Below are 26,951 nucleotides of genomic sequence, written 5' to 3' on the forward strand. Positions count from 1 at the left end.
TAGAAACATCCCAAGGATGATCAATGGAAACAGGATGCACCTGAGCTCAATTTTGAGACTCTTGGCAAAGGGTCTGAATACTTAAATAAGGTACACTACCAGTCAAAGGTTGTAGAACACCTACTCATTCAAGTTTTTTTTTTTTTTTTTTACTATTTTCTACATTGTAGATAATAGTAAAGACATCAAAATGATGAATTAACATATATGGAATCATGACCAATAAAGTATTTATATGTATTTTATGAGGTTCTTCAAATAGACACCCTTTGCCTTGATAACAGCTTTGCACACTCTTGGCATTCTCTCAACCAGCATCACCTAGAATGCTTTTCCAACAGTCTTGAAGGAGTTCCCACATATGCTGAGCACTTGTTGGCTGCTTTTCCTTCACTCTGCCGTCTGACTCATCCCAAACCATCTCAATTTGGTTAAGGTCGGGGGATTGTGGAGGCCAGCTCATCTGATGCAGCACTCCATCACTCTCCTTGGTAGAATAACCCTCACACAGCCTGAAGGTGTGTTGGGTCATTGTCCTGCTGAAAAACAAATGATAGTCCCACTAAGCCCAAACCAGATGGGATGGTGTATCGCTGCAGAATGCTGTGGTAGCCATGCTGTTTAAGTGTTCGTTGAACTCTAAATAAATCACAGACAGTGTCACCAGTAAAGCACCCCCACACCATCACACCTGCTCCTCCATGCTTTATGGTGGGAAATCCACATGCGGAGATCATCCGTTCACCCACACTGCGTCTCATAGACACGGCGGTTGGAACCAAAATTCTCCAATTTGGACTTCAGACCAAAGGACAGATTTCCACCGGTCTAATGTCCATTGCCTGTGTTTCTTGGCCCAAGCGAGTCTCTTATTCTTATTGGTGTCCTTTTAGTAGTGGTTTCTTTGCAGCAATTCGACCATGAAGGTCTGATTCAGTCTCCTCTGAAAAGTTGATGTTGAGATGTGTCTGTTACTTGAACTCTGTGAAGCATTTATTTGGGCTGCAATTTCTGAGGCTGGTAACTAATGAACTTATCCTCTGCAGCAGAGGTAATTCTGGGTCTTCCATTCCTGTGTCGGTCCTCATGAGAGCCAGTTTCATCATAGTGCTTGATGGTTTTTGCGACTGCACTGCACTCAAATTTTCCGTATTGACTGACCTTCATGACTTAAAGTAATGATGGACTGTCGTTTCTCTTTGCTTATTTGAGCTGTTCTTGCCATAATATGGACTTGGTATTTTATCAAATAGCCCTATCTTCTGTATACCACCCCTACCTTGTCACAACACAACTGATTGGCTCAAACGCATTAAGAAGGAAAGAAATTCCACAAATTTAACGTTTAAGAAGGCACATGTTTATTAAGATGCATTCCAGGTGAGTACCTCATGAAGCTGGTTGAGAGAATGTCAAGAGTGCAAAGCTGTCATCAAGGCAAAGGATGGCTATTTTATTTGTTTAACACTTTTTTGTTTACTACATGATTCCATATGTTATTTCATGTCTTCACTATTACTCTACAATGTAGAAAATAGTAAAAAATAAAGAAAAACCCTTGAATGAGTAGGTGTTCTAAAACTTTTGACCAGTAGTGTGTCTGTTTTTTTTACATTTTTAATACATTTGCAAACATTTCTAAAAACATGTTTTTGCTTTGTCATTATGGGGTATTGTGTGTAGATTAATGAGGAAAACATTTAAGTATTTTTAGATTAAGGCTGTAATGTAACAAAGTGGAAAAGGGGTCTGAATACTTTACGAATGCACTGTATTAGGAGCAGAACATTCTGACCTATAAGAACCTTCGTAGTAATCATGTTTCCTAGTTCACATAAGGTGTGACCACTGATAATGTCAGCATGTGAGGTCGGAAATGCATGTGCTCTTTTGTCAACGACTTTGGGAAAATCTCAATTGCATACTCCTCGCGTACTCCCCTCAAAACCCATTGGATGAGAAAGCCAGAGGAGAGAGGACGCGAGGAGTATGCAATTGAGAGTCTCCCATAGGCTGAAGTTTGATTAACTGATTTTCGTGCTCATGATTTATACTGTAAATTACTCCATGCGTTGAAATAACACCCCTTCTCCCTCTGTGTAGCCATTCCAAATCTGTCACAATGTTATCAGAGAAAGAATATATGTCTTGGCACATAGTAGTAGTAATATTGTGTCTTTTATTAAGCAATCTCTCTAACCACAGTCATGTGTATGGATTAAATAGGCCTCAGAAGTGAGAGGAATGCAGCTCTTAAACTCAAAGAAACACCATAGCCTTTTTATATACAAGTGGATGGGGTGGGCATGTGCAATAGGTGCAGGGGCCGGGGTAGGCAACTAGATTAGATTCAGCCACGGGCCGATTTTTTTCCGGAGCGGATGGTCGGGGGGGCCGGAACATAATAATTTGTACACTGCAAATTGACCACAACTAAGCCCAAAAAGAGATTGTATTTGAAAAAAAAAAAAACTTTCATACCTTGATTACACTATCATACCTTGAGACATTATCACCTCTTTTTTTTTTTTTGTGGGAATACTTGGGAACAAATGTCCTAAATTAAACAAATGTTGGGCTGAATTCCTGGTGATTTTAGGCTTTGACAAAACGAAAACCCCAAAACTTTTGGCCCCCCCTCAAAAAAAAAAACGCTTGTCGGTCGGTTTTGGCCCACGGGCCGCCTGTTGCCAACCCCCGACAGAGAGGATAGGGGGTGGGGTGGTGGCATTAGTACATGTAACCTTTGGAGTATGGCTGGGCGCCCATGTTTGGTGGGGCTTGTTCAGTGGGGTAGGAGGCCCCCTCGTCCATGTGGGACAGGGGCACAGTGTCCTCCTCGTTGACGTAGCGCTCAAACTCTGCCTTCAGGCTGGGCCGCTGGTTGTCGGGGAAGGCCAGAGAGATGAGAGCCTCGGGCTCGCACACAAACTTGTAAACATAGCGCTCCCCTGCCACCTGGAAATACGAAGGAAAGGAATTCCTTTGTTAGATATGCTCATTAGTCGGTGTCGTTATACTAATGCAAGTGTCGAACAAATCTAATCAAATGAATCAGATATACACATTAGCCATTTTAATGTAAAACATTGCTTCTGAATTAAATGGAAGAGCCAACCATATGATAGGCAGACCCATCGCTCTGAGACACATTTGAACTACTGAATAAAGCATATTGTACAGCTAGGTTTATAAATGCCTTAGTTTGTACCTTCTGCATAATTCCCTTCTCGTAGTAATAACGCAGAGAGCGACTGAGCTTGTCATAGTTCATGGCTGGACGGTTCTTCTGCATGCCCCAGAGCCTGGCCACCTGAGGAGAGATGGAACGAGGGAGGGAGAAGAGCAAGAGGTGGTTACATCTGGGACTGTTCAGCTCCAGGCCCTCTGCTCTTCACGGGTGAATGAACACACATTAAAGGAGACAAAGTTTTTAGCATCTGCCAAAGAACAGTCCTATCATATTATTTTATGGATTAAGGTCAGATGGAGTGAGGACTTGCTCTCTGGAGCAGTGTTTCCCTATATTAATTTAGCAGGGGCGGCACACCGCTGCTTAATTGTTGCCCCCTCTGCCCAATTTTTTGTGGGGGCTATATATGTATTTTTGCGGAGACGCACTTTTAAATGGATAGTCGTTGGCTCAATGACTGGAAGTCTATGGGAACAGCTAGCATGTCATTGCGCAATGGAATAGCTAGCATATAACTGTGCTAACGCTCGTAGTAATGTTAGCCTCCCCCGGCCGCTACCCTTGCCACCACTGCAGAAACAAATCCTAGGGGAAAAGCTGCTGGAGCCAATAGGAATGAATTACAAAAAATTTGCCCTGGAGGGAACAACACCTTTTTTCTTCCTTCTGCCTGCAAATCTCCAATGCCACCACTAGGGGAGCCTCGGTGACCAGTTTTGAGGCTCTTTCTCTGAGCTAACTGGCTCGTCATGTCAAAAGTCCCCACATGTGGATTCACTTCCTTTTTATATAACCCATCACCACTTTTTAATGCAACCAGAGTCCCACAGTGTGCGCAGTGAAATGAGCCTGGTGCCAGGTTGTCATAGAGGCAGCATCGTGAAATATTGTCTCAACCTCAAGTTGAACTCCCCACTGACAGCCTGCTAATTCCGATACCTACGAAATGTCTCGCACATCTCCAAACGAGACCAGAATGGAACCGCGTGTTGATGACAAACAGCCTGGTCACTATAGGAAGACTTGAGTGTAGATAGAGGACACGTAGAGAAGGCGTAGTAGACTCCTGACTTAGGGGTTTAGGGAATGCTGATTTCCCTGAGCAGACTACTCTCTCTGATCCTGAGTGGACACTCAACCTTAGCTGCTCTTGTAGTATGAATTATTTATGTACAGTAGCCAGATAATGGAAGCATCATTGTATCAGAATGTTTTATAAATGTCTTGTAAATTCAGTCATCTGTTTTGAATAAACTTCAAGTCAACAGCTCAACTTCAAAAGCATCTCTCAACCAGTCCATTTATTTATAGGTGATATGGAGTGAATATGAGGTGGTGGAGCTCATCTTCCATTTTGTGTGTGTGTATCTCCTGTTATTACGTGTGGTAAATAATGCATGGAGGTTAATGGGTAACTGGCAGTTTAGATCAGTGCATGGCCCCAGAGATGGTTTCGAAGGGTGGAGGGGGGAGCAATCTCAAACATTGAAACCTTATTCTAGAGAATGCTCAATCAGCGTTAAAGGGGCAATCAGTGCTTGAAACAATAACAAAGTGTACTCCTCTCCCCTGTTTTGGTAAAAAAAGCTGGGGTTGGAGAAATCCAACCACTCTCAAATTCATAGACAGAGCTATGATATCAAAATGACGTGTTAGCCACGTTTTGAGGCTATAGACCCACATTCAAAAATACTACAGTTTACTATAGAATACTACAGTACTTACTATAGAATTATGTAGTAAACTGTAGAACACTATACTAAACACTAGTATACCTATAACATGTGTAGTACTTACTAGAGAATGTTGTAGTATACTGTAGAATACTATAGTAAATACTACTTACCACAAAAACACTACAGTAATGTTTGCAGAAACACTACAGTAAATCCTACAGTAATGTCTGCAAAAACACTACAGTATTTAATTTGCATATACCCTGCCCATTCCCCGCCACATATCCAAATTTGTGCCACCCATAAGTGAGAAACCTAAATGCCAATAATATATCATATATTGTGTTCCCTACAGGTTATCAAAAGAGCAAGACCTCTGAACTGTCCGTTAAGACCTAAGTTCTACCCAGCTACAGATTGGGAAAATTTGCTCTTTCAAGTATTTTGTCCAGTAGGTTTTCTTCGCTATGTCAAAGATAATAAAACAAAAAACCTATAGTAAATACTACAGTAATGTCAGCAAAAACTCTACAGCAAGTACTACAGTCCATACTACAGTATACTATAATACACTATAGTATATACAGTGCCTTCAGAAAGTATTCATACCACTTGACTTATTCCACATGTTTGGTGTTACAGCCTGAACTCCCCCAAAAATGTGTCACCCGTCTACACACGTTACCCCATAATGACAGAGAACATGTTTTTAGACGTTTTTGCTAATTTATTGAAAATTAAATACAGAAATATAAATATTCATACCCATTTGCTCTAATGCTCATAATTCCTTTGATCATCCTTAAGATGTCACTACAACTTGATTGGAGTCCACCTGTGGCCAATTCAATTGTTTGGACATGTTTCAGAAAGAAACACCTGCCTATATAAAACCCCACAGTTGACAGTGCATGTCAGAGCAGAGACTATACCATGAAGTCCAAGAAGGTGTTTGTAGATCTCCGAGATAGAATTGTGATGAGACACACTGTATATCCTTGGTCCTTCGTACAAAATGAATTGGCTGAGATGGGAGAACTTGCCAGAAGGAAAACAATCTCTAAAGCACTTCACCAATCTGGGCTTTATGGGAGAACGGCCTGATGGAAGCCACCCCTGAGGAAAAAGGTACATGAGCACGCCTGGAGTTTGCAAAAAGGCACGTGAAAGACTGAGAGCATAAGCTAAAAGAAGTGCCCACCTAACACCATCCCTACCGTGAAGCATGGTGGTTTCAGCACCATGCTATGGGGATGCTTTTCGACTGCAAGGACTGGGAGACTGGTAAGGATAGAGGGATCAATGAATGGAGCCAAATACAGGTAAACCCTGGATGAGAACCTGCTTCAGAGTGCAAATGACCTAAGACTGGGGCGAATATTTACTTTCCAACAGGACAATGACCCCATGCATACAGCCAGCAAATCTGGAATGATTTCAGAACAAGTATGTGAAAGTCTATGGTGGCCCGGAATTGAAAATCTGTGGAAAGACTTGAAGATTGCTGTTCACCACCGTTCCCCATCTAACGTAACAGAGCTTGAGAAAATCTGTTAACATTTCTAAAAACATGTTTTCACTTTGTCATTATGGGGTATTGTGTGTAGATGGGTGAGATTTTTTAAAATCTATTTTGAATTCAGGCTGTAACAAAACTGTGGAATAAGTCAAGTGATATGAATACCTTCGGAAGGCGCTGTACTACAGTTTTTTTCTTACTACAGTATTTGTACTGAACAGAAATATAAATGCAACATGTAAAGTGTTGGTCCCATGTTTCTTGATCTGAAATAAAAGATCCCAGAAATGTTCCATATGCTCAAAAAGCTAATTTCTCTCAAATGTTGTGCACACATTTGTTTATGTCCCTGTTAGTGAGCATTTCTCCTTTGCCAAGATAATAATGTATTTTTTTGTTCAGTATATATTCTAGTAAACTGTAAATACTACAGTAAAGTCTGTAAAAACACTACAGTGAATAATACTATGGTATTTAAACATTGTATACGCTAGTATTTTTTTCATGTGGGTAGTGTTTTTAACATTTTTACATTTACAGTGTTTACAAACATTGGAGTAAAACAGGCTTGTATTTTGGGTTCTGATGTGGTACGACAGTTGAACTAAGCTCATGAGGCGTTTATAAGTTAAATTATTCAAGACTCAATGGGTCCATATTCATTTATAAGTCCAGAAAGGAATGTAGCAACTGCAGATTGCCCCTTTAAATACCTCTTACGTCTGACACTGCAGCACATACTTCTAATGGTTAAGCCTATAATGTTTCTGAACAAAGAGCAAAGATCCCAAATTGGGAGATGCCATTACAAGGCACAATCCGCATTAAATACCTCTTATGTCTGTCTCTGACCTCCCAAACAAGCGAACTTAGCCTTGTTCTAACAATTCTTTCCAAACAGGACATGATACATTTTGTTACTGTAGATATAGCTCCACTAGAGATGTCCTTACTGTAGTTACTCTAGATCTTCGACTTGTAGGTTGGGCCTTACCTCCTCAGGCTCGATGAGTTTGAACTCCATGCCGCGGCCGGTCCAGGCGATAAAGTGGGCATTGCCCGGGTCATCCAGCAGGGCCACCAGGAACTGCCAGAGTTGCAGGGATCCCCGGCGCTGGTAGGGGGCCCCATCACGAAACACGCTACCCCCCTCCTGCTTCACCTCACCTGGAGAGGATAGGGACACCGGAGGTTGGACTAGGCTGTAGGCTCAGGCTGGTTTAAGGAAGTAGGCAGCTACCATTGACATAGGACCACTACTAACAAGCATGGTAATGTGGGCAAAGCTTGTTTACCATTACTAATAGGATATGGATAAGACTGTCATTTTGGGTTGAGTCCAATCAATGGCTGTCTTGACATGCTTAAGACACTGTAGTAACTGCAACCATGTGAGGGATAGTTGATAAGTTGATTATCTTGAGAATCAGGGAATGGTGCGGATGAGTACCATGATGGTGCATTTCCACTGAGGATTTACCTCAGTGTTTTATCCTATTTTTTGGGGTTTCCATCTATGCGGGCCGGTACCTGTGTCTCACTGGGTCACGGTTCCGGCGGACCTGCTCTGACTTTAAGGCAAGGCCCTGGGTACTTTTCAGCTTTCATTTACATAGCAGCGGCTAACTGTGAACTTTATTCAACACCTTCTCACAAAGCAACAGTCTTGAATGATGCGGAGGTTGTTGCTTCTGCTCGCCGCGAGTCTTTAGTTTGCCACCAATGCTCCTTATAGGACACATCACTGCACTCTATACTCCTCTGTTAACTGGTCATCTCTGTATACCCGTCGCAAGACCCACCGGTTGATGCTTATTTATAAAACCCTCTTAGGCCTCACTCCCCCCTATCTGAGATAGCTACTGCAGCCCTCATCCTCCACATACAACACCCGTTCTGCCAGTCACATTCGTTAAAGGTCCCCGAAGCACACACATCCCTGGGTCGCTCGTCTTTTCAGTTCGCTGCAGCTAGCGACTGGAACGAGCTGCAACAAACACTCAAACTGGACAGTTTTGTCTCAATCTCTTCATTCAAAGACTGAATCATGGACACTTTTACTGACAGTTGTGGCTGCTTTGTGTGATGTATTGTTGTCTCTACCTTCTTGACCTTTGTGCTGTTGACTGTGCCCAATAATGTTTGTACCATGTTTTGTGCTGCTACCATGCTGTGTTGCTACCATGTTGTTGTTATGTTGTGTTGCTACCATGCTGTGTTGCTACCATGTTGTTGTTATGTTGTGTTGCTACCATGCTGTGTTGTCTTGTGTTGCTGCCTTGCTATGTTGTTGTCTTATATCTCTCTTTATGTAGTGTTGTGTTGTCTCGTTGAGATCTTTTGTCTTATATTTATATTGTATATATGTTTTTAATAATCCCAGCCCCCCGTCCCAGCAGGAGGCCTTTTGCCTTTTGGTAGGCCGTCATTGTAAATAAGAATATGTTCTTTACTGACTTGCCTAGTTAAATAAAATAAATAAAAAGTGTCACACTCCTGATGGAAACACAATAACACTAGAGGCAACATTAACATAAAACAGTGGTGACCCACTGGTGGGGGGGTAAGTCTAATTGGATAAGCACCGTATGTGTGGGAACTTGGGGCAAGCCGCTGTAAGTAAATGGTGCTCTAACTCAGTGTGTTTCGCTGGTTCAACCTGTGCAGTAGCCCTCAGGCTCTCCCCTCACGTCAATCACCCCCCAGCGCACAATGGGAAACTGACTGTCACCTTGCTCTCCATGACACAGGAGCCTGGTCCCTACCTCACGTACGGGGAAACAAAACCCGCTAACTCAGCTCCAACCAAGAGCCTGTCACGCAACAAAAAAAAACTCTAAAGCTTATTGTTCAGTCAGCGACACTCTATCTGATACTATTGGCACTTATAGTGTGCTGATACCAAACGGAGAGACACGTGATTTGATTGAATGGATTCTGTTTCTCTCCTATGGAGAACGGTGCCATCACCCATAACCATTATCTGATCTCAGTGACACCTATTGAAGTGGATTGGAGTGTGCGAGTTTTAGGCTCTGTGTCTTGAGCTGACTTCTGGACAGTAGATAGCAAGTTGTAAGGCTCACCTTCGAATTTCTCCGGAACGACACAGGAGTCGTTTTCAAAGAGATAGCCTGTAAAACAAGACAGGTGTTATAATTAGTTCTTCAAGTTGTCTTGTGTGGCTTTAACTTGTATGCCGAATCTTGAATCACATCATGGCAAAATGAACGAGTATGAATATGGTGAATTCGCCCATGACACATGTTGAAGTGGTTGAGAGGAGTACACTCTTTATTGGATGTACTTATCCACCTCAACACAAATGAGTAGAGTACTTAGTGAGAAGCGGAGGATTCCTTCATGTGAATATCTCAAAAGGACTCCATCTTCCTTTTGTTTTAATATTTTATTTGAAGTGTTTAATACTCTGATGATCCTTAATAATACAGTCTGTCTTGGGAATGGCTGTTCAAGTGTAGTTCCTGAGTTCTCACTCATTGAAGAAATGATCCTGGACAATAGCTAGAATGGTGTGACAAACAAAGGGAGTGAAGAGGAGGAGTGTTTTTCTTTTCTCAAGGAAAAATACACAGGCTTTTTCCAGTAGAAATGTTTATGCAGAGATCCTTGAGGCAGGAAAAGGCCAGAGCCTCTGCCAATGGAAACATAGCGACACCTCCGGTTAGCCAATGGAAATACGGACACTGGGCTGGTTAGCCTATGACCGCAATGCTACAACCGGTAGCAAGGCCTCATTTAAATGAAAAAAAATGGGAGAGGGAGATTCGGTACATGTAGTATACCCCTCCCATCTATAAGGCATGCATGTAAAAAAAAACATGCTGCAGTCATAATGCATTATAACATTAGTCATACGTGTCTATGAAGTATCTATGAAGGGTTTATACATGCTTCTGACATGTCATTATTCATATAACCTAGTTACCAGAGTTTTTGCTTACCTTCATTGTTGTGCTGGGGGTTGGGGTACCCCTCGCTGTGGTGGTACATTGAAGGACATCCAGGCACGTCTGCAGGACAGAAACACAAGCATACACCTATTGCTCAATGCAGTGTAAACTTTCTCAATGTACAGATGGGTTTTCTTCCTCACTATAAATACCAGGCCAATGTCCACAGGGAGAGAGAGTATTAATGTGCATATTTTGGTTTGATCGCCTCGAGCCCTGCAAGGACAAAACCTTCATTTGTCATAATATCACCTGTCCTCGAAAGTATTTTTAGGCCATGAGTAAGCACCTAGTGAGGAGCAGCAGTATAGTGTAGTACAGTGGTAGAGAATGGTGAGTCTGAGGTGTCAGCACTCTGTCTATCCACCTGACATTTGTAATACAGGTCAGTAACTGGACACACCCTTACAACCAGCCACAGCGCAAATGGACGAGATCTTTGTATATCTATCAATCCCTAATCAAATGTTTTATCACATTTCTATGTCCTGAAGTTGTATAAATTGAAAACCTCTCTAATCAGGGGTGGGTGGTGGATGTTTCTCCTTATTGCTAATGGTTGTGGTCCGGTTGGTGACGACCTGGTCTCATCTCATATACAGTATAGTGTATGTGTGCATGTGTGAGTGAGTGCATGCACATGCATCTGTGTGTTTGTTTGTATGAGTGGCTGAATGGCAAGAGCAGGCAAGAGTGGGTGAAGCTCTAGTCTCCTGCACCTCAGTAGTGTGGTGAGTTTGGTGACTCACTCCTGGGGAATTCAGTTGCAGTGCTGTGGCTCTGATAAGATGTCACTGGGGGAAATCAGACTCTTCATTCCCGGGCCAGCACTCTATCACACTGTAAATAATATCACTGCCAGCCAGTGATGGGGAGATTTGAGGCGATAGCACCAGTGTCAATTGTGTGCTGGCTGGTGTAGCTAGCTTTTGTAGGCACACATTATTTTACGAGACGGAAATGTAAATGTAAAAAATACTTTATTCGCAAGCCTGAACCACATAACTGCCTAAGGCCTAGTGGCGCATTTATCTATCATTTTGATTTGGTCACATTAGGACTATGGAGGTCCTTGTGATAGAATGTCTGAGCAGGCAAAATAGCTGGCCAGCTCTTATTTGTGGCACAACACTCAGGCAGGCCCACCAGCCCCCTCAACTCCTCCTCCTCCTACCAACAGAGTCCAGTTTATCCACAGACGTCCTTTTTATTTCCTCTAAGACTGTCCGATTCCTTCAAGCACCAAGTTGAACTTTCTGAGCACTGTCCGGCTTCTATCAAAACATAAAAAAGTCCAAAGAATTTAGATCGTCGGTCTTATTGTATTGAGAGGTATGCGGGTTTCAGCGCCGGGAGGCTCACTTTGTAGCTGTGTTTGTCCACTGTGCCCATAAGACCCAAGGGAAACACGACAAAGACAGCTCTGCTCCCAGTTGACTGTCACTTATATGCACAACATCCATGCCGTACGTCACTTATACACCGTATTGCATTTCCAGCCCTTGTGTTTGCATCCTAGCACTGCTTAAAGGGAACCGCCAGGGCTTTGGGGCTGTGCTGTGGTGGTAGGGCTGGTTCTCAGTTTGTTGTTGCCAAGGCCCATAGCTACCCCCACCTTCTCCTTCCCCCTCCCCTCACCCCTCCCCTCCACATCCCAGCCAGTGAGAGGTTCGAGTTACTGCGGCCACGCTCATTTTTCCATTATGAGTTCATCTGCCTGCAGAAAGGAAACCGCTGTTGCAACCCAACACCCCAGAGTGCTCCACTGGGGACTCTAGTCTTTCCAGTGCCCTCCATTTTCTCAATGAAATTCCTCTGCCTTCCTTTCGGTGAGACGAGCGAGCGGCGAGAGGGAGCCGGGAGGAGTGTAGAGGAGGGGGAAAAAAAACAGAATTACAGACAAGAGTCAGAGACCTTTTTTTACAAAGTGTCAGGGAGTTGAAAGGAGGAGTTTGGAGGTAGAGAGGGGGTAGGGAAAAAGTCTTGTTGTAGATATAGAAGTGTCTGTTTTTGGACATTTTGTTTTCGAAGGTTAGCCATACACAGGTTGGCTCAAAGGAACTTTTGTAGGACCGAGAGCAAAAGCCACAAAGCAATATGTACATAACATTTCAATGCGTAGGTAATTGGGTTGTATACATCCTACGTCCTACAGAAGGCCTACATGTTCTTTTGAGTGACATAGGATTAGTTTGGGTATGTTTTGCAGTGTTCAGTGTGTTGATTTGTCAGGGAGGAATGATGCTCGGCGACTTCCATTAGAGATTAGCTTCTCTCCAAAAAAAAAACATTAGCTATTCATTATAGATAGACTATTTATACTACAGGGATTGCTGACAGTCAAAACATTCTCATACTGTATCTCTGTCATTCCGCTCTCGGGCCCACCATGATTTAATCACTCACCAGGCTCATAGGTGTAGTCAGTCGGCTCCTGCTTCACCATCATGTGGGCAGGGGGGAACCTGTGAGGATGGGGGTGGGAGTTTTGGGGTTGGTGAGGTGGGTGAGGTCCGTGCCTTGATCCATGCCCTGGCCCAGGCCCGTGTCCTTGTCCTGCCATGTGGGCAGCCCTCTCATACAGAGGGTCCAGATACTCCTGCTTGAAGCTCTGCTGCAGGTAGGGCAGACAGGGGTCTGAGTGCTGCCGATGGTAGCCACCCCCGCCACCACCACCACCACCACCTCCACCCGGTCCTCCACCTCCTCCTCCACCGCCACCACCTCCGGCTGGGGCAGGGTGCATTCGCTGGAAGGCCTGCCCTTGAGGGGGGAACCCCGGGGGGCACATGTCTGCTGAGGGGGCCTGATAACTGGAACTGAGAGAAGGGAAGAGAGGGCAATGAAAAACTATCAGTATCAAACTTTAGTTGTCACATGCGCCATATACAACATCGTGAAATGCTTACTTACAAGCCCTTAACCAACAATGCAGTTCAAGAAAGAGTTAAGAAAATATTGACCAAATAAGCTAAAGTAAAAAATAATAAAAGGTAACACAATAAAATAACAATAACGAGGCTATATACAGGGGGTACCGGTACCGAGTCAATGTGCGGGGGTACAGGTTAGTCAAAGTAATTTGTACATGTAGGTAGGGGTAAAGTGACTATGCATAGGTAATAAACAGTGAGTAGCAGTAGTGTAAACACAAATGGGTGGGTGGGGGGTCAATGTAAATAGTCTGGGTGGCCATTTGATTAATTGTTCAGCAGTCTTATGGCTTGGGGGTAGAAACTGTTAAGGAGCCTTTTGGTCCTAGACTTGGCGCTCTGATACTGCTTGCCGTGCGGTAGCAGAGAGAAGAGTCTATGATTTCGGTGACTGGAGTCTTTGACCATTTTTTGGTCTTTCCTCTGACACTGCCTAGTATATAGGTCCTGGATGGCAGGAAGCTTGGCCCCAGTGATGTACTGGGCCGTACACACTACCCTCTGTAGCGCCTTATGGTCAGATGCCGAGCAGTTGCCATACCAGGCGGTGATGCAACCGGTCCGGATGCTCTCGATGGTACAGCTATAGAACTTTTTGATGATCTGGGGACCCATGCCAAATCTTTTCAGTCTCCTGAGGGGGAAAAGGTGTTGTTGTGCCCACGTCACGACTGTCTTGGTGTGTTTGGGGCATGATAAATCATTGGTGATGTGGACACCAAGGAACTTGAAACTCTCGACTCGCTCCACTACAACCCTGTCGATGTTAGTGGGGGCTTGTTCGGCCCGCCTTTTCCTGCAGTCCACGATCAGCTCCTTTGTCTTGCTCATATTGAGGAAGAGGTTGTTGTCCTGGCACCACACTGCCAGGTCTCTGACCTCCTCCCTATAGGCTGTCTCATCGTTGTCGGTAATCAGGCCTACCACTGTTGTGTCGTCAGCAAACTTAATGATAGTGTTGGAGTTGGTTGGAGTTGTGTTTGGCGACGCAGTCGTGGGTGAACAGGGAGTGCAGGAGGGGACTAAGCACACACCCCTGAGGGGCACCAGTGTTGAGGATTATTGTGGCAGATGTATTGTTGCCTACCCTTACCAAATGGGGGCGGCCCGTCAGGGAGTCCAGAATCCAGTTGCAGAGGAAGGTTAGTCCCAGGGTCCTTAGCTTAGTGATGGGTTTTGTGGGCACTAAGCTAAGGGGTTTGTGTTGAACGCTGAGCTGTAGTCAATGAAAAGCATTCTCACATAGGTGTTCCTTTTGTCCAGGTGGGAAAGGCAAGTGTGGAGTGCGATTGAGATTGCGTCATCTGTGGATCTGTTAGGGCGGTATGTGAATTGGAGTGGGTCTAGTGTATCTGGGATGATGCTGTTGATGTGAGCCATGATGTGAGTGCTACAGGGCGGTAATCATTAGGCAGGTTACCTTCGCTACCTTGGGCACAGGGACTATGGTGGTCTACTTGAAACATGTAGGTATTACAGACTCGGTCAGGGAGAGGTTGAAAATGGCAGTTGGTCCATGCATGCTTGGTAATCCATCTGGCCCCGCGGCTTTGTGAATGTTGTTCTGTTTATTAAAGGTATTGCTCACATCGGCTACCGAGAGCGTTATCACACAGTCGTCCGGAACAGCTGGTGCTCTCATGCATACTTTAGTGTTGCTTGCATTGAAGCAAGCATAAAAGGCATTTAACTCATATGGTAGGCTCGCGTCACTGGCAGCTCGTGGCTGGGTTTCCCTTTGTAGTCCGCAAAAGTTTTCCAGCACTGCCACATCCGACAAGCGTCAGAGCCGGTGTAGTATGATTCAATCTTAATCCTGTATTGACGCTTTGCCTGTTTGATGGTTCGTCTGAGGGCGTAGCGGGATTTCTTATAAGCGTCCGGATTAGTGTCCCGCTCCTTGAAAGCGGCTGCTCTAGCCTTTAGCTCGATCCGGATGTTGCCTGTAATCCATGGCTTCTGGTTGGGATATGTACGTATGGTCACTGTGGGAACGACGTTGTCAATGCACTTATTGATGAAGCCGATGACTGAGGTGGTATTCTCCTCAATGCTATTGGATGAATCCCGGAACATATTCCAGTCTGTGCTAGCAAAACAGTCTTGTAGCGTAGCATCCACGTCAAAAGCACATTATTATGTCACCCACCAAAGGCATGCACTTTTTTGGCACAAGTTTAAGTATTTCGTACAGTACAGGTAGTAATACCTGGGGTTCATGGGGTAGTTGTTGTGGCTGGGCAGTGGCTGGGAGGCGGCAGGGTGGTTCATGTTGTAGGCCATGTTGTCAGGCCTTCCACCAGCGCCTCCGACTTGCTTGGGGGAGTAATGGTGCTGCATGGGGGACATGGGTGTCCCTTGGGTGCAGGAGCTCTTATTTGGTCCTGCAGCCCTCTTCTGCTCGTAGGCACTGGAAAAAATACACACAAACATGGTTTATGAATCCCAATGTGGTTTATGAGCACTACCATGGCATCAGTAGTAGGCCCTAGCATTAATAATACAGGTCAGTAAGCCAAACTGGGCTTATGGAGGATGGCTGTTTTGTAGTTACTGGCGTTGTGGTCAATAGCTTGTGGTCTAGTCACTCTCTTTGCCGCACTGACTTATGTCCGATAATTGACTGTAATTGGCTGACTAGTGACTTGCTATGGACCGTCTAACTCTAAAATGTTTGTAAACGGGCCATAATTAGCTGTGTACTATACAGTGGCAAGACAAACTATGTGAACCCTTTGGAATTACCTGGATTTTTGCATAAATTGGTCATCAAATTTGATCTGACCTTCATCTAAGTCACAACAATAGACAAACATAGTGTGCTTAAACTAATAACACACAAATTATTTTATTTTTCTTGTCTATATTGAATACATAATTTAAATATTTACAGTGCAGGGTGGGAAAAGTATGTGAACTCTTGGATTTAATAACTGGTTGACCCTCCTTTGGCAGCAATAAACTCAACCAAACGTTTTCTGTAGATGCGGATCAGGAATTTTGGACCATTCATCTTCACAAAACTGTTTCAGTTCAGCAATATTCATAGGATGTCTCGTGTGAACCACTCTCGAGGTCATGCCACAGCATTTTAAATTGGGTTGAGGTTAGGACTGACTGGGCCACTCCAGAAGGCACATTTTCTTCTGTTGAAGCCATTCTGTTGATGATCTCCTTCTGTTGCATCACCCAACTTCTGTTGAGCTTCAATTGGCAGACAGATAGCCTTCCATTCACCTGCAAAATGTCTTGATAAATTTGGAAATTCATTTTTCCGTCGATGATAGCAAGCTGTCCAGGCCCTGCAGCCCAAAACCACGATACTCCCTCCACCATACTCCACCACAGAATATGTTGCCAGTAGCGCTGTGGAACATCCAGGTGCTCTTTTGCGAACTTCAGACGTGCAGCAATGTTTTTTTTGGACAGCAGTGGCTTCTTCAGTGGTGTTCTCCTATGAACACCATTCTTGTTTAGTGTTTTACGTATCTTAGACTCATCAACAGAGATGTTAGCATGTTCCAGAGATTTCTGTAAGTCTTTTTAGCTGACACTCTAGGATTCTACTTAACCTCGTTGAGCATTCTGCACTGTGCTCTTGTAGCCACTCCTAGGGAGAGTAGCAACAGTGCGGAACTTTCTCTATTTATAGACAATTTGTCTTACCGTGGACTGAGGAACATCAAGGCTTTTAGAGATAATTTTGTAACCCTTTCCAGCTTTATGCAAGTCAACAATTCTTCATCTTAGGTCTTCTGAGTTCTCTTTTGTTCGAGGCATGGTTCACATCAGGCAATGCTTCTTGTGAATAGCAAACTTACATTTTGTGAGTGTTTTTTTATAGGGCAAGGCAGCTCTAACCAACATCTCCAATCTCGTCTCATTGATTGGACTCCAGGTTAGCTGACTCCTGACTCCAATTAGCTTTTGTAAAAGTCATTAAGCTAGGGGTTCACATACTTTTGCCAACCTACACTGTGAATGTTTAAACGATGTGTTCAATATAGACAAGAAAAATATAATAATTTGTGTGTTATTAGTTTATGCACACTGTGTTTGTCTGTTGTTGTGACCAAGATGAAGATCAGATCCAATTGTATGACTAATTTATGCAGAAATCCAGGTAATTCCAAAGGGTTCACATACTTTTTCTTGCCACTGTTGTGCTGACATGGGTACCTGGCGTAAAGGCACTGCTCTCCATTGGGGTAGGTGAAGGTCTGCTTGTGGCTACAGGATTGGCTGGGGTCGGAACCTGGGCTCTGTGGTTCCTTCTTGATGGTGACTGGCGGGCTGTGGAATGCCACCGCTGGAGAAGAACAGAGACAGAAAAGGAGGTTGGCGCACATGGATCATTTTCTTCCCCCCTCTGTGGTGTCGTCAAGCTCAAAAGGCAGAGCAAATACTTCTGTCCACACAGGAATCTCTAATACGAGCCAGAACACTTAGGTGACAGTCAATTGAAAACAAGGGAAGCAGACAGACACATCTAAGCACACGTAAGACACATGTGCGTACACACATTCCTGCAGTTCATTTGGAAGCCGTTGGTGTCCTCGCCCACTTTTGTCCTCTCCTCCAGACACAACACCAGCCATAACATCCTGTGTACCAACACAAAGGCAAGCCAAACCTAAACCACGACACTGGCCAAGACACTGTCTTTGGATGAGCAACAGGCAATGTAACATTTTGGTCAGCATGATGTTCGACTGAGACATAATACATTCTTTATTTCCTTGGCAAACAATGCTATATCATTTTTTGGGTATTTCAGTTTAAGAACTTTCTTCTCCAAAGGGAAATGGCTAGATAAAATTGTTTTGTCTTGGTTTAGTTCTTCGTTTGCGAACATTCTGAGCTGTTTACCAGACGCTTCTTTTCTGCGGTCTATATATTTTTTTCATGTTCAATCCAAACTCCACCTAAGATGTCTACTGTCTATCAAGCTCCTCTCTTGGTGAGGACCTTTGTCTAAAAGGCCACACAAATCACCAAAAGTGGGGCTTCAAACTGTGCCGAGGCTGTGTTTATTATGTGAGGGGAGGTTTTCACCGACTGTACAGCACAGGATGTTTTTCTGGCCCTGAGAGGGTAAACAGCAGCAGCTGTGCACGTCCAGCTGGGGAGGCCTGTGTTTATGTGTGTGTGTGTGTGTGTGTGTGTGTGTGTGTGTGTGTGTGTGTGTGTGTGTGTGTGTGTGTCTGTGTGGTGTGTGTGGACTGCATGGGTGTGGTGCTGACAGAACAGGCCCCGCTTGAAACCGACACCAGGTAATTACATACTGTCTGTATCCCATTCTGTATCCCATTCACAAAAAGGGAGGAGAGAAAATGCAGCGACTTACTGTAAATGGCTGAGAAAGGAACGTCTACAGCTAGTCAAACAGAGCAACAAAGAAAAAAAGAAGGCTCGAGAGGAATGGGGGGGAGTAAAAACGACAGACAATCAGTGGGAAATAAAGACAGAATGAAAGAGACTGAGAAAGAGAGGGAGAAAGCGACAGACAGACAGACAGACAGACAGACAGACAGACAGACAGACAGACAGACAGACAGACAGACAGACAGCTTGTAGAACAGAGGGAATACTATTATTTTAGTCTCCCCTCCTTGACAAACCCGGGCAGGTGAGGAAGTGTTGGCTTTAGAGTGCGATCAGAAAGGATTAGAAAGTATTTACCCAGATCTCCCACACAGACACATTAAGATTGCAGCCCTCCAAATCCCTCTGCTCTCTTCACTTCTCTTAATACCCAGGGCGGCACATGACTGACTGACTTTCGAATACGTCTATGAGAGTGTGGGATGTGTTTGTCTCACATATTGACCCTCTCACTTTGTGCCACAGTCATGAATGGCAAACAATCCATGGTGTGTCGTGTGTACTGTAAACAAGTCCAGTCACAATGCAGCTCAAGTGGGGCAGACATATTGCCTTTTGATGTGGCCCCGCTTCTGAGGACAGCCCTCAGAACATGTTTAATTTCAAAACCTGCATACTGCTCCGAACAGCATCGAGCCAAGAGCATGGGTCGCTGTTTGAGAATGAAGCACAGCACTGTTCAATAGTGAATCGGTGGAGATTCGTCTGTCAGGATCTACAATATGAATTACTCTTGTAAATGAGCATGGGATGGCTGTGAGTGTGTGTGATTGCTGCTGTTGTTGTCTGGCACACTTCCTCAATTAGCAGAAGTTGGCTGACTTCCCCGTTAACGAAGCCCTAATGAATCAAATGATTTATCAAGCCCAGGATCAAAGGACGGGAGACATTGGATTAGTCTACATCCCTTGATGCTTCTAGAAATATCCCAACATTTGAGCATGTTGTATTATTTTCAGTTGTATTTGATATCTTCTCTGACCTGGCACCGCAATGGTGGCACCAGCTTCCCCCTGAAGCTAGGACAGCAAAGTCCCTGCCCATTTTCAGAAAACTTTTGAAACTCTACCTCTCCAAAGAGTATCTTAAATGAATGACACGGCAGAAAAATTATGATTTATTTCAAATAGGAAAAGGTTGATTCCTAAAATGTGCGGTTTCAAAACGGTTTAACAAATGACGGTTTTACAAATCTTGGAAAAAAGTTATATTATTGAGGTTAATCCAGTTCAAATTATATCAAATTTGCCCCCAAAGTTTAGAAAGTAGTGGCAGTCATATAAACAGTTTGGACAGCATTGCCCTTCCCTGTTGGTTTCATTTTGGGACATTTGACCCCAGTTTACAGGCTCTGGTTTCTCTCTCTGCAGCTCTGTTAGTAGTTACATCCCTTTTTCTCCAAGATCCTCATATTTTACTTCAATGAGTTTTTTCTAAAGGCGTGTGGTGAACTTAAACATAATGTACTGTATAATACCCTAGAGAAGTGTTTAGATCTTTCTGGACAGATACTGTACCCATAAGGTACCCAGTGTTAAAGCAGAGAGAGGATGAGTGTGTCCTCTCTTAGTATTTGGAATGAGTGTTTGGGGGGGTACCGTATATGTGAACACATCCTAACATCTCAACATCCTTAGGTAGGGGTCGGTAACTTTAGAGACGTTCACTGCTGATGCGCTTGTCTTATTCTCCCCACAAAATATACGGAGTAGGGCTATAGGGCACGTGGAAAGTATTCTTCTTGTGATGAAAGTTGAACGTTTGAATCGTTTGAATCTTTCGATTGATGCTTTCTCTGGTGTCTCACCATTCACTCCCATTCTGACCACCCCTATAGGCAGGATGACCCAGGTTGGGGATGGGGGGTGGAGGGAGGAGCAGGCGGACTTTATATATGTAAATGGTGAAGCTTTGGGGGAGGATGCAGGGTGAAAGGTGATGGTCATGGTTGAGTGCTTCAGGAAGTGGCGGATTATTATGGAAGGGGGGCTGTATTCAGTCAACACCCACCGCAAACAAAATGTCAGGACCGGAGACCTCCAACCCCTTCAAAACTCCACCCCCCCCCCCCCCCCCCCCCCCACACAAAAGGGTCCTCAGCTGGAACACATGGGGGTAGTAGTAGGAACTCCTCAGGACTGAGGAGCCGCCAGAAGCTCGTCTGAAATGGGACATTCCTCTGAGGCTTAAGACAGGAAGTGCTAAAGAAATACCTTGTCACAGCCATGCTACTACACTGTGTAACGCAAAGAGGAATTCAGGGTTAAGAGTGTTGCGTCATCAAGAGACTTATAGTTGAAAACGTAAAGTATCAAGAAAGAATAAAAGAAATAGCGTATGTATCTCGTCTCACTATCCTCTTGTGATCTTAAGTTTGTTCAGGATTCCAATCATAGCTTGGTAGCTAATGGCAATGATCAAACAAGTGGCAGCCAGGTTTGAATGCCAGGTAGGAAACTCCCCTCCCCTGTAAACTTCTCAGTTTATTTTATACAGAGCATTTCCTACCATTAAAGGTTCTCCTCTAGGGGAATTTAAACCTGAACTCAATGAGAGAGGATCTGGAGAACTTTACATTGGGGTGTTTATCTCTGGGATGGGAAGTCTCTGGAAGTCTGCAGGCCGTGACAGCTTCTGTACCCGCCAGCCAGCTAGTGAGCTTCCCAGTGACTTATCATTCTGGTTCAGGGCCGGTTCCAGGCATAAGCGACATAAGCGGTCGCTTAGGTCCCCAGGCCGCTAGGGGGCCCCCCCAAAACTCAGTCAGGGTCTCAACTTACTGTTGAGAGTTAGAATAGTAGAATACACAAGTTCGAAATTTGGTTGTGCACCAGCAGTCAGCAATGTCAGTCACTGGAAGTCACTCAATTAGCCATTTTAGCTAATTGAGTGACTTCCAGTGACCGCTTATGTCGCTTATGGCTGAATACCGACCGGTCACATGCCCAGGGGCCCTGACCTCTAGGGAGCCACTATTGATATTGTTAGTCCCTCTCGCCTAAACATAATTAACATGGTATAAGTCATGACAAAATGTGTAGAATTGCAGGAAATTTACTTTAAAACATACATTTGTATTTTCACCGTCAAGAGGGGGGGGCCACTAAAATGTTTGGCCCGTGAGGTGGGGGAGGGGGGCAATGTCAAATAGGGTGAATAGTATTGCAAACTACTGCCATAGGTAAACCATGAGAATGAATGGAGGTGTATTTCAACTGTCACAGGACTTTTCCTTGAATGTTAATGATATAGCATTTCTTGCATTAGTATTAGTATTACTCTTTCTAAAAAGCCAGAGAGAGAGAGAGAGACCTGGTCCCCCACCGGCCAATTGATCCCAACGATGACAGATCCATAAAAACAACAATGATTATAATATCACAATGGCTCTAAAGGTTTTGAAGGGAACTAAATTGTTTTCTGAGATATGTTATATAGCATTCCTCTGTCTGACTCTGTGGACCGGCTCAACAATAGTTGTATACGGTATGTTATGATGGCGAAGGTCAAATATATCAACACATGCTGCTTCACCTACAACTAATTCTGGCACCTTTTCTGTTGAAGTGATTCTTATTTTCAACTGGGCTTGTTGCCACTGCTGTAACTTTCAACCCTATCAAGTACAGAATAATGGCATTCAATTTCACTCACTGTAAACATTTAGGTGAAATTTAAATGCTGACATTTTCATTCCAAGTATGTTGGCCCACACATTGAAAGTACTGTATGTATAATGTATACTGAACAAAAATATAATCGCAACATGCAACAATTTCAAAGATTTGACTGAGATACAGTTTATATAAGTAAATCAGTCAATTGAAATTGTCACGTTCTGACCTTTATTTTCCTTTGTTTTGTCTTTATTTTGTATGGTCAGGGCGTGAGTTGGGGTGGGCAGTCTATGTTTTGTGTTTCTATGTTTAGGTTTCTGTTTCGGCCTAGTATGATTCTCAATCAGAGGCAGGTGTCGTTAGTTGTCTCTGATTGAGAATCATACTTAGGTAGCCTGGGTTTCACTGTTGGTTTGTGGGTGTTTGTTTCCGTGTTAGTGTTTTTTCACCACACGGTACTGTTTCGGTTTTCTGCACATCGTTTATTGTTTTTGTATTTCAGTGTTCGGTTTTAATAAATCATCATGAGCACTTACCACGCTGCGTATTGGTCTGATCCTTGTTACACCTCTTCAGAGGAAGAAGAGGACGACTGCTGTTACAGAAATACATTCATTAGGCCCTAATCTATGGATTGCATATGACTGGGAATACAGATAAGCATCTGTTGGTTACAGATACCTGTTAAAAGAAAAATAGGGTCGTGGATCAGAAAACCAGTCATATCTGGTGTGACTACCATTTGCCTCATTCAGCGCAACACATTTATTTCGCATAGAGTTGAGCAGGCTGTTGATTGTGGCCTGTGGATTGTTGTCCCACTCCTCTTCAATGGCTGTGCGAAGTTGGTGGATATTGGCGGGAAGTGGAACATACTGTTGTACACATCAATCCAGAGCATCCCAAACATGCTCAATATGTCTGGTGAGTATGCAAGCCATGGAAGAACTTGGACATGTTCAGCTTCCAGGAATTGTGTACAGATCCTTGCAACATCGGGGTGTGCATTATCAAGCTGAAACATGTGGTGATGGCAGAGGATGAATGGCACGACAATGGGCCTCAGGATCTCGTCACGGTATCTCTGAGCATTCAAATTGCCATCGATAAGATTCAATTGTGTGCATTGTCCGTAGCTTATGCCTGCCCATACTATGACCCCACCATGGGGCACTCTGTTCACAACGCTGACATCACCAAACCTCTCGCCCACACGACGCCATACACGTGGTCTGCGGTTGTGAGACCAGTTGGACGTACTGCCAAATTCTCTAAAACGACATTGGAAGCGGCTTATGGTAGAGAAATCAACATTCAGTTTTCTGGCAACAGCTCTGGTGGACATTCCTGCGGTCAGCATACCAATTGCACTCTCCCTCAAAACTTGAAACATCTGTGTCATTGTGTTGTGTGACAAAACTGCACATTTCAGATTGGCCTGTTATTGTCCCCAGAACAAGGTGCATCTGTGTAATGATCATGTTGTTTAATCAGCTTCTTGATATGCCACACCTGTCAGGTGGATGGATTATCTTGGCAAAGTAGAAATGCTCACTAACAGGGATGTAAACAAATTTGTGCACAAAATTTGAGAGAAATTTGTGCGTATGGAACATTTCTGGGATCTTTTATTTCAGCTCATGAAACATGGGACCAACACTTTACATGTTGCGTTTATATTTTTGTTCAGTGTAATAGTGCATCAGTGGAAAATCCAGTGGAATGGCGAGTCAACGACGACGATTCAATGTGTTCCACATCATTGAGACTAGAGAGACAATCCAGCAGCTATGCCACTGGCACATGAAAACATGTGCTGGACATGTGTGCTTCTCAGGTCAATGCACAATCAGAAAGAGCAGAGAGAGCGATGGGCGAACTGACAACTCGGCATCTTTAAAAGCCAACGCTTGCTCCATTTAACCATTCGTTTCTCCTATCTGATTTACGGGTCCCCCTTTCTGATCGGATATTGTTTTTACGACTTGACTTCCTTGAATATTTAAAGCATTGTTGTCAGATACCTGCCAAATGAGCCTGACATGATAGATAGACAGTACTGTAGTATCAACAGGAAGCAATTGGAAGGTAAAGTGACGTGGCAGGTCCCTTTATCTCCCTTGGCTTTGCTGCTTCAAAACCGATTATCTATGTGAGAGATATCAAGACGCTTTAAGATAAACGGAAGTGTCCGATGTATTTTGGTTTCATATTATTAGGTGTAGCTTGATGTTGTGTTGGGTAAGAGGATGTGGCGGACTTGAATGAAACTCAGTACATGTGACCAGAGTATGGAGTGTCACACGTCCCATCATCCAAGTTTCACTTCTTACTTCTAGATAATTTGAACATTTTGCCAGGTTGACTTTTTTTGACCGTGGAAATTCCCTTTTCATATCCCGTGTGCTTAATATGTTAAATGAAATGATGTCACCCACCAATGACTGTAGCATACTGTACATAGCCTTAGGACAATAGGCCTGTAGGACCTGCATGAGAAGCTAGAACAGTTCAGGAGTAGCCAGTGAAGAGACGTTACCGTGAATCAGAATGTGTGTGTGCATGTGACTGTCATGTCCATCCTGTGTTCAAGACACGGAGGCGTGGACACAGGATTTAGAAAAGGCAGCTCTTCCACCAGAATGATCCCGACCCTACTTCGCCTCTTCTCGATGAATGAACCTAATAGCGATTAGCACTGACACAGGACGTGTTGTGGATAATAGCATGGTAAACAACAACATGTACAGTGATACAGAATCAAAGTTTACGCGGCTGCACTGAAATCTAAGTTGGATCAAAGTTGGCCATTGCCTTCCTATTGACAAAAAACATGACCTGTATCTCTTTAAACATTTAGATTAATCACACTTCATCCATTGTCCATTTCATCCCCAGTGCGTTGCGGTGGTATTCTATGAATGGCCATTGACCGTCTATAAATCTTTCTCCCCCATTGCTGTTTAGTGGACACAATACAATACATCCCCATCCCAGGACATGGGCAGCGAGTGGGTCGTTCCATCGCAGAAAGCAAGGGGTGTGATTAATGTGGCACAATATTGACTCTTCACTCTCGATCCCTCAGTCCCCAATATAGCTGCCCCCTCTTAATGTTTAATGTGCCGATCGATTCCCGCCCCCCCTGCCATTACTGAAATGATATAATGAGCTCCCACTGACCTGGCTGATATCCATCTAGTGCTGAAGTGAGGGAGGGAGGGATGGGATGGGGGAGGGAGGGAGGGAGGGGAGGAGATATGGGGGCAGACCAGGCTTATCGTGACTGGAGATAGATAACACGTGCTGCACTGTTCCCATCAAGTCCTAGTAGAAAGCCTGGCCGGACACCTCCCTGTAATTATCAGAGCACATGCCACATCCACAGATCCTCTCGCCCTATCGCTCCCTTCAATCTCTCTATTTCTTCCTCTCTCTCTCTCTCTCTCTCCCCTTTCCTGATTTATCCATACTTTATCCTTTCATCTGTCCCTCCGCCTCCCTCTCTTCCTCCCCCGTCTGGGGAATCTTTAGGATCAATACAGCTCTACTAGGTTCACTCCACACACACACGTCCTGTCCTCTGTCAGCAAGTCACTATAGCAAGACCACAGCCTCAGCCATCAACCATCCCGTCTTAAAGTCACATGTGGCGGTTGTAAACAATGAGCAAACCAGGGTCATGTTTTAGTAAGACACATCTGTGTTCTTATTGGTGTTCTTAAGTTCAGGTACAGGTCCCAGTTTCACTTCTTTTCAAAACGTTTTCTACCTATTGAACAGGACCCAGCTATGACTGACTCAGTCAAGAAGAGAAAATAGAGGGATAGCCCTAGCTGCCTGTCTTGGCAAAAACTATGGCATCACCAATTAACGCTGGTGCTATTTTGTGATGCCATGTGTGGTTTGCTGACGTGCTCTCCTTGCTTCTCGTCGGTCATGTAGTATTGCTTAACGTGGAACTAACTGGCCTCATCCCTGCCTGTATGTGTTCCCCCTTGTTTTCCACTGCTATCACCTTAGAAAGAGAAAACATTCCAGCTGTGGAGAATGTTAACCGCACAGCCGTGCCTCGAGCCCCCCTTTCTCTCCCTCTACATACACCCCCCCCCCCCCCCCCCACCGCCTCTTCTGTAGTAAAAAACACACTACTGCCCATTCAGAAGGTTGAGCTGACACGCCGTTAGAGCTGGCTCAATCTCTACATATACAGTCCCTGGTCTGCAGGACTGGTCTGAATCAACATTTACTCCATCCACAGAAGACACTTTTTATTGAGTATTATGTGGCAAAAGTATTATGTTAGTGTGTGCATTATAAGAGGGAAAACAACCGTTGATTCTTTCAAATCCCGACATCGAGAAGACATAAAACACTTTTTGGAAAATATATTGAAGTCCTTTGTAAAGAATGTATAACTGAAGGATTACATTAGCAGAAACCAAATGGAAAGAGACAAAGCATTTCAATTGTTCTCCCTCTCTTTTTGTAGTGTTAGAATAACGGCCCTCCAATTCATGAATTGAGATTCCCTCTCCTTGACCCAATGTGCTGCTTCAGCCAGTCTCTCACAACCAGCCCATTCATAAAACTGTGGGGCTAAAGTGTGTGCAGAGTGTGTATGTGTGTGTGCAGAGTGTGTATGTGTGTGTGC

At 44.1% G+C, this 26,951-nt stretch overlaps 1 protein-coding gene across 2 annotated transcripts in view; it reads right to left on the reverse strand.

The window, feature by feature from the left end:
• Nucleotides 1–1,337: 1,337 nt before the first annotated feature.
• Nucleotides 1,338–26,951, reverse strand: part of LOC111967681 (ETS translocation variant 4-like) — a 40,221-nt gene continuing 14,607 nt past the window's right edge. For both annotated transcript variants that reach the window (XM_070444844.1, XM_023992917.2), the window contains 8 exons: nt 17,475–17,604; nt 15,505–15,705; nt 12,769–13,181; nt 10,354–10,422; nt 9,475–9,522; nt 7,383–7,555; nt 3,212–3,313; nt 1,338–2,958 (listed from right to left, as the gene is read on the reverse strand). In XM_070444844.1, coding sequence (XP_070300945.1) covers nt 2,731–2,958; nt 3,212–3,313; nt 7,383–7,555; nt 9,475–9,522; nt 10,354–10,422; nt 12,769–13,181; nt 15,505–15,705; nt 17,475–17,604 — 1,364 coding nt within the window. In that variant the 3' untranslated portion in view covers nt 1,338–2,730. The remainder of the gene's footprint in view (nt 2,959–3,211; nt 3,314–7,382; nt 7,556–9,474; nt 9,523–10,353; nt 10,423–12,768; nt 13,182–15,504; nt 15,706–17,474; nt 17,605–26,951) is intronic.

The sequence above is a fragment of the Salvelinus sp. IW2-2015 genome, linkage group LG8 (genome assembly GCF_002910315.2).
Source record: "Salvelinus sp. IW2-2015 linkage group LG8, ASM291031v2, whole genome shotgun sequence".
NCBI lineage: Eukaryota > Metazoa > Chordata > Actinopteri > Salmoniformes > Salmonidae > Salvelinus > Salvelinus sp. IW2-2015.